The sequence below is a fragment of the Ictidomys tridecemlineatus genome, chromosome 1, assembly GCF_052094955.1.
Source record: "Ictidomys tridecemlineatus isolate mIctTri1 chromosome 1, mIctTri1.hap1, whole genome shotgun sequence".
NCBI classification, from domain to species: Eukaryota; Metazoa; Chordata; class Mammalia; order Rodentia; family Sciuridae; genus Ictidomys; species Ictidomys tridecemlineatus.
In genome coordinates, this window is record NC_135477.1 from 127,229,219 (window position 1) to 127,243,002 (window position 13,784).

A 13,784-nucleotide genomic window follows, 5' to 3' on the forward strand; every position below is an offset into this window, starting at 1 on the left:
ATCCTCCTGGAACTAATAAGTGATTAGAGTAAGCTGTTAGGACATAAGGGTTAATATACAATCTGACTTCTTCCCTATACACCAGTATCAAATAAGTTGAATTTCAAAGTCAAACATTATCACTTGCGATAGCAACCCACAAACAAAATACTAATGAACAAATCTAACAATATATATATGGGATCTATGTGAGTAAAACTACAAAACTCTTATGAAAGATACTAAAGAAGAACTAAATTAATGGAGATTTATTCCATGTCCATGAATAAGACTCAATATTTTTGAACTGTCTTTTCTTTATAGATTCAATTCCAATCCAAAGCAAGTTATTTTGTGGATATTATGAAATTCATTATAAAGATTTTATGGAAAAATAAAAGATTTATACTAGGCAACACAATATGAAGAAGAACAAAATTAGAAGACTAACACAACCCAACTTCAAGACTTACTATAAAGCTATAGAAATCAAGACAGTGTGGTGTTGGGGGAAAAAAGATATATAGATTAATGGAACAAAATAAAGATCCCAGGAACAGACTAAAATAGTCAACTGATCTTTGCAAAGAAGTAAAGGCAATACAATGAAGAAAAGATGGCCTTTTCAAAAAATGGTGCTAAAACAACTGAACATCCATGTGAAAAAAAAAAAATCTAAATGGAGACCTTAAACTAACATTCATAAAAAATTAACTCCAAATTAAACATAGATATAAAAGTAAAATGTAAAACTGCCAATTCTAATAACATAAGAGAAAACTTCAATGACCTTTGGTAGGGTGATGGGGTTTTTTATATGTAGTATGTAAGGTATAATTTATGAAAAAACTAAATGATAAACTGGACTTCATTGACATTAAAAAAATTTTTTGCTCTGTGAAAGACAATGTCCAGATAAGGAGAAGAATAACCACAGTGGGAGAAAATATTTGCAAAAAATAATCTGATGAAGGACTGTTTTTCAAAATATACAATAATTTTTAAAACCCCCAAACCAGAAAAGAAACTGATTTTAAAACTGGACCAAAAACTTTAACAGAGACTTCCCCAAAGAAGATACACAGATGACAATTAAGTATATGAAAAGATATTCCATATCATATGTCACTGAAGAATCACAAATTAAAATAATAAGAATCTACTACACAACTATTAGAATGTCCAAAATATGACATTAACTGATGTTGAAAGTGTGAAGCAACAGGAAGTCTCAATCATTGCTGGTGAAAATGAAAATTGCTACAGCCACTTTGGAAGGTAATTTGGTAGCTTCTTATAAAACTCAACATACTTTTCTCATATGATCCAGCAACTGGGCTCTTTGGTAAGTTACCCAGATGAGTTGAAAATTTATGTCTGCACAAATGCACATGGATGTTTACAGTAGCTTTATTCACAATTTTATTCATTTAAAAGCAACTGAGATGACCTTCAGGAATTAAGTGAATAAATAAATTATAATACATCCAGACACTCGAATATAATTCAGTACTAATAAGAAATGAACTATCAAGCCATAGAAAGACATCGAAGAAAACAAAAGAAACCAACATGAAATCCAATATGATTCCAGCTACAGTCAGTGCTCTGTATCCATGGATTCCATATAAATGCATATGGAAGGCAGACTTAAGGGACTTGAGCATCCATGGATTTGGGTATCTGCAGGCAGTCCGAAATAAATTCTCTGAGGATACTAGAGAAGACCTGGATATGACATTCTGGAAAAGGTGAAACAATGGAGGCAATAAAATGATTAGTGGTTGACAGGGGATGTAGGTGAGGTAAGGATGAACAGGCAGAGCACAGGGGATTTTTTAGTATAGTGAAATTTCTGTAAGGTACTACAATGGTGGAGCCATGTAGTAGTAGTTTCTGGTTTGTAGACCAGGCTGATTAAGCAATCCTATGTCAGCCTTCCAAGTAGCTGAGACCACAGTTGAGTACCACAGCACACAGTTTTATAGAATTCATCTTTGATTTTCCAATTTTTGTTTTGATTGTGATTTAATAAATTGTTTTTGAATGAATAAATAAAGAAAAAAATATCAGTGAGTAAAGGGAGATTTGAGGACTCCTCCTTACATTTACAGTGTCCTAGTAAACAATACCCCATTGTCCCGATCCCACATATATTTATAAAAAGGAAATACCAGTATCTCATCTATACCCTTATAACCACGTCTAATTTTGAACTTTTCTCCTTTAAACTGTTCAATAAATGGGCATATATCACTACATAACTCAGACTAACAATGAACTCAATTAATGACTGTCTTAAAATCACTAACAGTTATGTCTTTGGTCCAGAGATCAAAGACCCAAGCACTTACCCAAATGGTTGGGTTAAGACAAACCATTAGGATATAGGAAAAAAAATAACAGAATTTGTATTTGTATTTTTATGACATCTCTTTTTTATAGTTTATATTTTACTTGCATTTTTAATTCTCATAATATATTAGTATAATATTTTCTGTTTTATACACACACCCATATATCCATATGTATACACATATATTCATATACCCACACACACGGAATATGGAGCTTTTCCAATTTCTTTTTTTTTCTTTTTTGATAGAGCTGAACCATCAAATAAGTTTAAAGACTATTACCATAGTGACCATGTGATCCACCACCCTCCTTTTAGAAAGGAGGAAACCAGGGCTCTGAGAGAAGGGAGGTAACTTGCTCAAGCTGTACAGCAGATTCAAGGTCAGATCTGGAAGCTGAGACTGCTCAGACTTCATCCAGTTTTGCTTTACTGTTTCTCTGCTTCTTTGTTCTTTGATGGAGTAGAACAGTTTTTATAATGCCATATAATTCCACATAAAAAAGTACAGATGCATTTTTAACATTAGATTTTGTTAGACATTTAATTTTAAAAGTGCTTGTACTCCTAAAAAGACTTTCTGTCTCCTCCAGAAAATGGGGGGCTAAGCTTGCTGTCACAGACTGTGTTCTCTTCAGCCAGATTTCCCGGTCCTAGAAAGCTTTATCCAGTCTCACAGGAACATTATTGCAGGTGGAATGCCCACTGGAAATCAATCACGAAGAGAATCAGCTAAGGGAGTCACTGACAGAAAGCATTACAGACAGCACTCTGGAGGTCTTAAACATTACAAGAGCCGTCAGCAAAATCTGGTCTCCAGGGACCATTACTTGATGGGAACTCTGCCAATCACAGCATTACTTAGAAGGCCCTTTTTTTTTTTTTTATGTTCCTCAAATGCCTACTGTCAAAGTAAACCAAAGTTCGGAAAAGTTTCAAACACTTCCAAGTTTGGGTAAAGAAACACATTTCCAGATTTAAGTGTGTCTGTAAGCCAGGTAAGCAGGAGCACTTTTTAAAAACAACATACAAACTTTCCTTTGTCAGAGCAGTCTTGTAAAATTCATTTATACTACCAGACTTGGATTCAGATGGTTGGAGAGGCCTTGAGAAACCTAGAATTCTATTAACTGCAGTCTTTCACTATGCAGGGTAAGGAGGAGAACATTGATCTCTCAGAGTCACTTTGAAAACTTTTAGCCCAGGATAAAAACAGACAAATAGCAAAGGGTAAAAAGGCAAGAGCCACATCTTATTTGTTTCAAGTAGTCTCCCTCTACACAGAGTCCCTACTGATTTCACAAAAGAAAGATCTTGTGCAAAAGTGGTCCAAATAGGAAGCAGGAAACTAGAAATGACTCAAGCTCCTGATAGATAATTATCAATAAACCTATGCAATCATAATGTCATTACTTTGTTTTCACTGGATGTCAAAGTCTTTGCAGTACCATTTTCTCTCGACAGACCATTTATCACAAATTTTCTCCACTTAGTAATTTTTTTGCTGCTTGGAAAAGTCTACATGCACAGAAAAACATTTTGAGAAATGATGAAAAATATTTACTTTATGCTTAGAAATGCTTTTCTATGCAATTAGTGTCAAAATTGTAAACAAATAGCTGTCAAAATTATAAACAAACAACTGTGGAGGACTTTGCCAATATCAATGCCTTTCGTCGAGAAAATCTAAATCCATTACTTTTTAAACAGTGTTTACAGGTAGGTCCAGAACCACAGTTTTAGCTCCTAGTGATACTTTAAACCCTGAAATCATGCATTTGGTGTATAAATCATAGACATTCTTACATTTTTATTTTGCCAAATGCTTTTGTTACTTATTTAACCTCTTCATTATTTACTGAATAAATTCAGTAAAAATGGGGTCCTAAATAGAATAAGATATATTCCATGCTTGTATAATTATATAAAAATAAATTCTATTATCATGTATAAACAAAAATAATCCAATAAAATAATTTATTGAATAAACCCATTTCCTTAAAATGGGAGTAATAAATGGCATGCCAGACCTGAAGTTTATTAAAATTTTATCAAGGTGTTTTTTAAAAATCTCTTCTGACAATTCTGTAATTAACTTGGAAGAATAAAGATTCACAGCAATTGTTTTCACAGGTTGAGGAACTGGTCTCAAAACTTCTCTGAGTAACAGGCTAGTAGCAAGATAGCAGAAGGTTTCAAGAGGAGTTGGGGTAAGAACCTTCCTCCTTGCCCTGAGTTATATTAACATGTCAGGAGGTGACACAATGGTCAGGCTGGTTGAATTACAATAATGAAGATGTGTCCATCTGCAAAGAGCAGGGACTTCAGAATTAGGAAAATCCACTTACCATCTATGTGACTTGGGACTAAACATTTAGTCACTGGGTTTTAATTTCCACATAGGTACAAGGAAAACAACACACACACACACACACACACACACACACACACACACACAAAATAGGCATGTAGAAAGTGCTCAGAAAGTGGTACTTACTATCAAATTTGCAGATAATCCAAAACTGAGGATAGGAGCTGTATTACAGAATATTCAAAAACAATATGATGGACTAGAGAAATAAGCTTAGATAGTGACAAATACAGAGGGAAGAAAAAATAAAATCCCATAGTTAAATTCTCTTTAAATTTTTGATTTGTTTTAAATTCATTTGTACCAGCATAGAATGAGACCATCCTGACTTAACAGCAGCTTATGTGAAAAAAATTTTCTGAAAACTTCACTGACAGGGAGTTTACTATGGGGACAATAGTAGCAGGCCACAGATACTTAATTATTGGGTGTAATTTTGTACTACATAAGCATATGCTATGTGTAAATCCAGAAAGTTAAGTAGCCTAGTGCACTTTGCCATGGACACATCCCATCTGGAGCATAATGTTCAGTTCTAGACACTGAATTTTCAGAAGAATATTTACAAAACAATACAACCTAAAATGGAAATCAGAACGATGAAGTGCTCAAAAGATTGCTGAAGGGGCTGGAGCTGTGTTAGAACACTTGTCTAGCATGTGTGCGGCACTAGGTTCGATCCTTAGCACCACATATAAAAAAAATAATAATAACGATCCATTGACAATGAAAAAAAAAGTTGTAATTAAAAAAGAAAAAGAAGAGTTGAAGACACTGGGAATAAAATTGACAGAAAAATTTAGGAAAAATGTGATAACTGCCTTCAAACATATGAATTACTATAAAAAATTGAATAGTAAAAGCAAATATATTATGAATACTGATCATGTGAAAAATAGACACAGTTATCCTTATTTTGCAGGTGAAAAAACTGAGGCACAAGGAAACTAAGTTGCAACTCCTAAGGGCTAGGCCAGCTTGTCCCCCAGTAGCCCATCCCCAAATCTGGGGAAGATATTAGAGCTATTTGCCAAATATTTGTAGTCTTAAAGGATCATGATAAGATGGCACTCCGCCCCCCACCCCCACCCCGTTTCTTCACAGTTGGGTATGGTCACATGATCTGCTTTGGCCAATGAAATGTGAGCTTACATCATATTCATCACTTTCAAAAGAGAGTTTAAGCGTCTGCATACAGCTTGCCACATACTCTCCCAACTGCAGATGTGCAGAGATGGAGCTTCCATTAATTGAGGTCTCTGAGGGACAATGATGAACAGAACTTCCCTGCTGACCCATGTGGGAGAAGTGGCAGGAGCAAGAAATTGGCTGTTATTGTTTGTTTAAGCCACTGAGGTTCAAGGGTTGTTTCTTTTACAAGGGCATCACTCCCGTTCAGACACACACATGAGCCCACATACTTCAAATCATCAGCATACTGAGGCAGGAGGATTGCAAGTTCAAATAGGGCTGGGGATGTGGCTCAGAAGTTGAGTGTTCCTGAGTTCAATCCCTCGCACCCCCCCTACCCCCTGCAAAAAAAAAAAAAAAAAAAAGTCATCAGAATATCTCAGAATAATGAAACATATTTATTCTATTTTCAGAACTAAAAGAATAATTTGTAGAAGCTATGGATGGGCAGATTGGGGCTTTCTAATTTAATTTTATTTTTTTTATAAAAATTATCTAAAAGTTGCTTCATGAGGTGGTGAGCTCCCTAATGATGGCAGTATTTGATGAGAGGCCAGATGATCATTTTACATTTATATACAAAACAGATGTCTTAATGAAGGAAATTCAAGGAATCAAACATTTATTGAATACCTGCAATGTGCCAGGCATTCCAGTCACAAAGAGAAATCCAAACACACAATCCTTATCCTCTAAGAAATAGCAATCAAGTTCAGAACTTGATAACCTCTGATTTTTTTTTTAACAGTGTGATTCAGCCAAATTAGACATAATAACATGGCCAGGATAAAGCTGACAGCAAGCCTCAACTTACAAATAACCATGTACCACTAGAAATCCTGCTGATGCTTAGGTTGTATTATTATTTTTCAATTAGAAGCCAAAAGTATAGGGTTTATAAAAGGGAGGAAAACGGGAGAATTGCTGGGTTTAAAGGAGAAACATTTTTCCTTTCTCTAGTTACCATTCTTTAATCTTGCAAACCAGGCATATTATCTGGCTTACATCAGGGGTGTTCCAGCAAAGGGAATAGACTGACTCACAGCAATTGTTACTGACCTTTTCCATCACTTCTCCCACCCCTTAGAGACAGGAAGGGAACATTTTGGTGCTGATCAATTCACACCCCAAAACAGGCAATCACTTTTCTATAAAGAGCTATTCTTCAGTTAAGATGTCAGCCAAAGTCTTTCCAAAATATCAAAACTTTTCCCAAAAGGGTATGTGGGCAGGGCCTAAAGGAATGCCACATTCAAAAGAAGATGTGAAAATCTCAAACTAAATGAGTGATTCCAAGAGACACTGCTATTGTTTCACCTATTCAATGGCACCTTTAAACAGTACTGATTTCCATATTTCATCTCAGTAGCTAAAAGTTTGTTTTTTTAAACTTTTGAAAATCAATCAGGGAGATACTATCCTTTCACTGGCTCACTGCCTTTTAATGGAAAAACAACTAAGAACTGGATAAGCATTAACTGTAATTGTTCTGAGGCAGACATTTCCATTTCAGGTTATTATTCATGATTGTCTTAAAGCAGAATAATATATGTGGATGGATTTTGCAGCCATTACCTAGACACTGGTAAGGGCATCTGATGACTATTGTTCTTCAGTTCAAAAGTGTCTGTTTTAACTTTGAATCCTTCAGCCCTGCCTGGGCCCTGAATTTTCTGAATCATGGCTCTGATTTTCTATGAAATAGTCACAAAAATCAGGGCATGCTGATCAATGCCATCCTTCCCATCAGTTTGGTATGGCATGAGTGTCTCCAAAATACATACAGAAGAAATTCGCTTTAGCACGTGTAAAAGCAGCAGGGAATTTACAGCTCGTGCACCCTTAATACCCTATTCTATTTCAAAAAATACAATAATATTCTTGCAGAGACAGCTGGATCCCTGTGATACCCAGTCTTGTGCCAAGCTGTGTACAAATATACTCTTTACAAAACAGATGTGAAACGTGCTATGACAGAAGCGAGGCAAAAAGAGTGTTTAGTGGCTCCACACCCAAAAGTTTCAGGCACAGAGCTGATGTTTGAACAGTGAAAGGGGAGACCGCCCATCCTGTACTTTCATCCGGGCACTATGGAGATGACCCCATTTCCTAGAATCAGTTTGCCCTCTGCCCTAAAGACCTGGGTTGAGATTTAATTTGGGGCCAGAGTGGGCCAAGACAATTGTGCTGTTGATTACTCAGAGAGAAGGTCTGAAATCTCCAAGATTGCTCAAGCTAACTGGGCTGACACACCCACCCAGAACTAATGGCCCAGCGGTCCAGCGGGGAAGCAGGGGTAGGGAAGCAGAGCTGGGCAGGGGGGCTGGGACCCTTACAGTGAGCGTAGGAAGATGCTGCACGTGCGAACCCAGGGACGCGACTAGAAGGTCACAATGTGCTCAGCACAGGATGCCCTTTTCCTCCCTCTAGTCGCCCATCCCCTTGGAAAGTGAGCGCGAGAAAGTTGCGCCCCGGCCATGGCGGCCAGAACTGGAGAAGGGGCAGGCAGAGAAGGGAACTGGGCCCCCTTACCTTGTCCTCCGGATCAAGGTTCTGCAACACCTCCTTGCCTGTGGCGCTCAGGATCTCCACCCCGGCGGGCTCGGGCGACTCGGGCGCGGGCTCACTGCTCTCCTCCCGGGCTTGGACTCTGCGTGGGGTGTCCCCCTCGACCCCGGGCCGGGTCCCTGAGCCGCGGCCGCTGCCCTGGCTGCTCCGGGGAGTCTTTGCGCCTCGCTGCCCCACGCTCAGGGCATCGAAATCCAGCGTCTTGCTCTCGAAGGCTCCCTCCACGTTGCAGAACATGCCGCCGTACTTCTGCCGTGGGACCTGGTCGGTGGTTCCTGGCCTGGCCAGGTACACGGGCAGATCATCCTCGTGGGAGCTGTCCCAGCCTCGTCGTCCGGAGGCCATGGTTCAAGCGCGACAGCGGGCCGCTGGTTTTCTTCCCCAGAGACGGAAAGGGCAGCCGGCGGCAGCGTGCACCGAGCCACAGTGACTGGGGCGGGAGGAGGCGCCTGAGCCTTCGCGCCAGAGGCGGCAGTGCTGCTCCGATTCCTGTCTGTCCCCAGCGAGCCAGCCAGCCAGCCAGCGAGCGAGCGAGCGTGCGAGCTGCGCAGGGGCCCGGAGCTCCCTCGCTCGCCCGGGGGGACCTCTCGCCCGCCCGCCGGGAGGAAACCGCCTGCTGCACCTCCCCAGGCACCCCCAGCCTTAACGTGGGCTCGCGGGCTGGCGCAGTGTTGGTGCCCATCACAAACACAAATCCAAACTTGGCGCGCCGCGCGCACGTACACACACACACACACACACACACAGACACACACACACACACACACACACACACACACACACGCACTCCCCCCCTCACGCAAGAAGCTCCAGACTTGTTTCATACTTAGACACAATTCAGATGTCTTAAAAATGCTCACACTCGGAGAACTTACTCCCATATGCACACAAACTAACTCTGTTTTCCCCGCATTAGCTCCCAAGTTTGCCTCCCAAACACCAATCTTTTTGACTCTCATGCACCAAATCCAAACTGACCCAGGTGTGTTCATCTCAAAGCCAAGTCCTGATTTACAACAAACACATACAAATTCGGATTTAGAACAGACTCACAGTCTTACCCACAACCCCAGATGGCCTTCTCCTGATTTTGAGTTGTCTCACAATTATACTAGTTCCAGAATCTGCCTAGCAAACCTGCACCTTCATATGATAAATTCCTGAATTGAATTACACGTACCCAGTACAACACACACAGAAGAGGGGAAGACCATCTTTCTTCATTGACATTCACAAAAACCCAGAATTGACTCACATAAACCCATTCCTACCTCATACCTACTATCCTAGAATGTGCTTTTTACCCAACCTTAATTTGTCTCACAAAATTACCCTATAGATCACAGACATGCATACCTGCATAGATTTTGCATTGCAAAATGATCTGTCCATCATACAACAAACTACAGGCTTATCTCCACACAGAGACTCCTTTAGAACCTCCTTTAGAACCTTACACTTAGTTCACACATATATTAGATTTATTTCAAAAAATACATAACCAAAGAACTTTGCCTTCCATGTTACCTTAAACATACAAAGACTTATGTGCATAAATGCTCTCATGATCTCATTCCCATCCTCACGTCTATCCATACGTGCTCTGTCTGACCCAGTTGTTGCCAAATGAACACAGAATCCACAAACTTGAAAAACTTGAATCCTATCAGTGCATATAGCCTAAGCCCAGAATCTTTACTGCCCTTTGCTGCCCAAATTTAACTGAATCTCCTCTCAGAAATGTATGCATTGATTTGTTTATTCAGCCAACAAAAACCAGTGATTCATTGGCCCACTTGCTCAACACAAGATACTGAACAACAGTGTTAAAAAGGCAAATGATGTCTGACCACCAAGAGTGTAGTTGTAGCCATCCATATAGGCACCATCATTCAGGGTTTATTTTCTGAGTTTATTCCCTGAATCCTACTCCCCCCATTCTTCTAAGCTCCACAAAGATAGAGATCTGGCCTGTTTAGTTTACCTTTATATATCTTGTGAATAGGACATATTCAGGCACATAACAGGTACTCAATAAATCTTTTTTGAATAAATGATAACAACAAGGAACATTTAAGAAGCTGTTGATAATGTGCCAATCGCAAATGTAATTCTTTCATAACACTAACTCATTTCTCTGTGCATATAGGCACAGTCTTTGAAAGCAGCTGAGCTGAGTTTGATGACCTGAAATTCTAGATTCCAGTTTTGGAGTGAGACAAGGACACTAGGAATTATAACACTATGAATCCCTGTGACAGCCACAAAGATTTGGAACATGGAAGTCAACCTGGACTCAGCGCAGACAGGTGCATTGACAAAAGTTATACCTACCCACAGTGAAGAGGAAAAAAGCATTCACTAACCAGCCTGCACTCTATCAAAATTATTCCATGATTTCTTAAGTTCACTTCCTCTGGGAAGCTTCTCCTTTTAAACAAATGCTGATTAGTGATAAACCTAGAATTTCACTTGAAAATTGGTAATATAGCTCATTTCCTCCATCTTTGCTGACATAGATGGTTTCCTTCACCTTTTCAATTGCTATTGACTTCTTCTCCAGTCATTAACTAATTACAGGCTTGTAGGAGGACACTTGCTTTGTGTCCACTGCTGTTGTAGGTCCTCTCCTCTGTGGAACATAATTCTAGTGGAGGGAAACAAAAAAAGAGAAAAAATCAAGGCATATAAAAAGCTATGAAGAAAATAAGATAATTAGCTAAGATATATCAAGAATTTAGTAGTGTCCGACTCTGTGTAAAGGGCATACCATGCAGTCTATTTATTAGCTTTTATAATTCTGCAGATCATGTACTATTATTCTTTTTTATAAACAAGGAAGCCCAACTTTTGGCAGAGTCATAACCTAAATGAGATATGTATGAAGGGTCTAAGAGTTCCTTGAAAGGGCCTATTCTGAACGTCGGTGCATGCATGTATGTGCTATTGTACGTGGGTGTATGGGACACACAACCAGTTTTGTTGTTAGAGGAGCAGCTCCATTACCTCACTACTCTCTATATGATGCTATAGCTATGCCCAACAACTATATTTGTTGACAAAACATCACATTTAAAAGTCAACTGCTGCATATTCACATATGTGATAAATTAAGAAAGCAAAGCAGCCTATTACAAAAAAGACTGAAATAAGAATCGCTCATCTCACCCTAGTTCTGCAAGTATGTGGTCTTAGGCAAGTGACTTACTTAATTTATTTGTCTTTCTTCTTGGTATTTGCCTCACCTACCTAACAGGTTTATTAAGGACTTCATTCTCTGAGCAAGGCATTGTGCAAAGAATTTTATATGCATCGACTTAATTTTCATCAGGACTCCATAAACTGTGATGATTATTCCCCTCCTTTTTTTAAACCAGTGGAGAAAACAAGGCCTAGATCTGTAAAGTCCCTTGTTCAAAGTAGCACAGTTAGCACTTCAAATTGAAATTCAAACCTTCTACTTTCTGATTCAGAGCCTGTGTTCAGAGCTCTGATAGCTCTTTCATGAAAATCTAGAGAAATGATACATGGGAAGACCAAAGGTAACATGTTAACCAATAAAATAAGCACTTAAGTTGTTCTTAGATAGAAGCTAAGTTTAAGAAGAACACTCATATAAAGAAATATCCTAACACTCTCAAAGGTTAGGATATTAATCTTACAAACACACAACAATTTTGTCATGTAAATTAGTTAAGTTAGAGAATAAAGGTGTCACTCACAAGCACAAGAGCAACAGTATGCCTATAGATTCCTTAACTGAGACTAGCCAGGAAGGTATTGCATAAAACAATGCTCAAACAGCAAACTATTTCTGCAACGTAGGCAGCAAAAAGAGTTTTCAACTTGTCATATGCCGGATCAAATTTGCATTTCCTGTAACTCTGCAGTAAATCACATGCCACATTGCATTGAGATGACTTGTGATGGAAGCCCAGAGCATATCCGATGATAACTTTAGGAAAATGTATTCCGGAGGCATCTTCTATTACCTACAGATCAGCGGAAGTGGAGAATCCTAGACAGTAAGCAGTGGCACCAGGCAATTTTGATATGCCAGCACATAGAATGTATTTTATGTAAAAACAAATTACACTCCATTTTTATGAGGCAGAAAAATTGACCCATCAGAAGCTAAAATTTTAATATTCACTAAGGTCATGCTGCCATATTCAAAATAAGAGGGAAATAGAGGAATTATAAAGTTTACCTTGACTCAATGGTGAATTTATTTTTGTCACTTCATTTCTATTTCATAATCATAAACTTAACTCTACAATCCAGCTAGACATGAAGAGGAATAAGGAAAATTTGGAAACTAAAGCACAACTGTATCAAAAGCACAAAGAGTATAGAATATCTCAAGCAGGTAGAGTAAGAGGTGCTCTACTGAGCTACAGAAGGTCTATTGTTTGAGTTAAAACAATGAATTAGATGTATTACAGTTGTCCACATTCATCTATGGTGACCTTGTTGCTGGTCTTGCCATTCCTAGACCCAAAGTCCACCATGACTTCCATCACAGCCACGCCCTTTTCCTCAGTCCTAAAGGTCACCTGCCCGCCATCCAACCACTGAGTTCTGGCGGTGCAGATCAAAACTGAGAACCATTTGTGCTCAGCCTAGCATTTGCCATGAACAAGATGCCAGGACCTATATATTTCAGGACGAAGTTCTAATCCTCAAATTTCTTCTTCTCATAGATGAACTTCCCATGCCATTATGGCATGTGAAGTCACTATCCCAGCACATAAATGTACTTGAATAATTCTGCAAAACCAGGAAAACTTAGGGCCTAATCCTTTGTCTTCAGTGCTCAGAGCACAAAAATGGTCTGCTGCCTTTAGCACTTGATCTGCTGCAAACAGTTTGAAGCAGCTGGTGGCCTAAGGGCCCGCTGTTGACAGCTATGTTGAGGAACATGACTGACCCCTGGCAACCAGCAGCTCCAGGTGACAGTGGTTTCTGCCTTAACAGTTAATTTAAATGTTTCTAATCATAACTCATCCTTTTTGTTTTCCTTCCTTGGGTTACAGGAATTTGAACCTACATCATCTTTTTTTCCCCATTTCATGGACCCCAAAGTCAGAAGCCTTGTTTTTCACCCATGTATATATGAGACAACGTTTTAAAAATGGACAACCCTTTGCCTGACACACAGTAGGGACTCAATAAACCTTAGTTCCAATTTCCTTAGGGTATATATACATCATTAATCTCACACAGAGTTTGCAATGAGCTTGACTGTGTTCTATAATTTTAATTGGCAGAATTTTATGAACAAATTGATACCGACTATAATAATGTTTGGGATAGACG

At 39.0% G+C, this 13,784-nt stretch overlaps 1 protein-coding gene and 1 pseudogene across 1 annotated transcript in view; both read right to left on the reverse strand.

The window, feature by feature from the left end:
- The window catches only part of Dpysl3 (dihydropyrimidinase like 3), a 103,140-nt gene extending 94,061 nt beyond the window's left edge, over positions 1-9,079 (reverse strand). Inside the window, exon 1 of the mRNA XM_005324199.4 lies at positions 8,430-9,079. Coding sequence (XP_005324256.2) covers positions 8,430-8,810 — 381 coding nt within the window. The 5' untranslated portion in view covers positions 8,811-9,079. The remainder of the gene's footprint in view (positions 1-8,429) is intronic.
- Positions 9,080-12,904: 3,825 nt separating this feature from the next.
- LOC106144856 (peptidyl-prolyl cis-trans isomerase A pseudogene) lies at positions 12,905-13,388 on the reverse strand (annotated as a pseudogene).
- Positions 13,389-13,784: the final 396 nt, after the last annotated feature.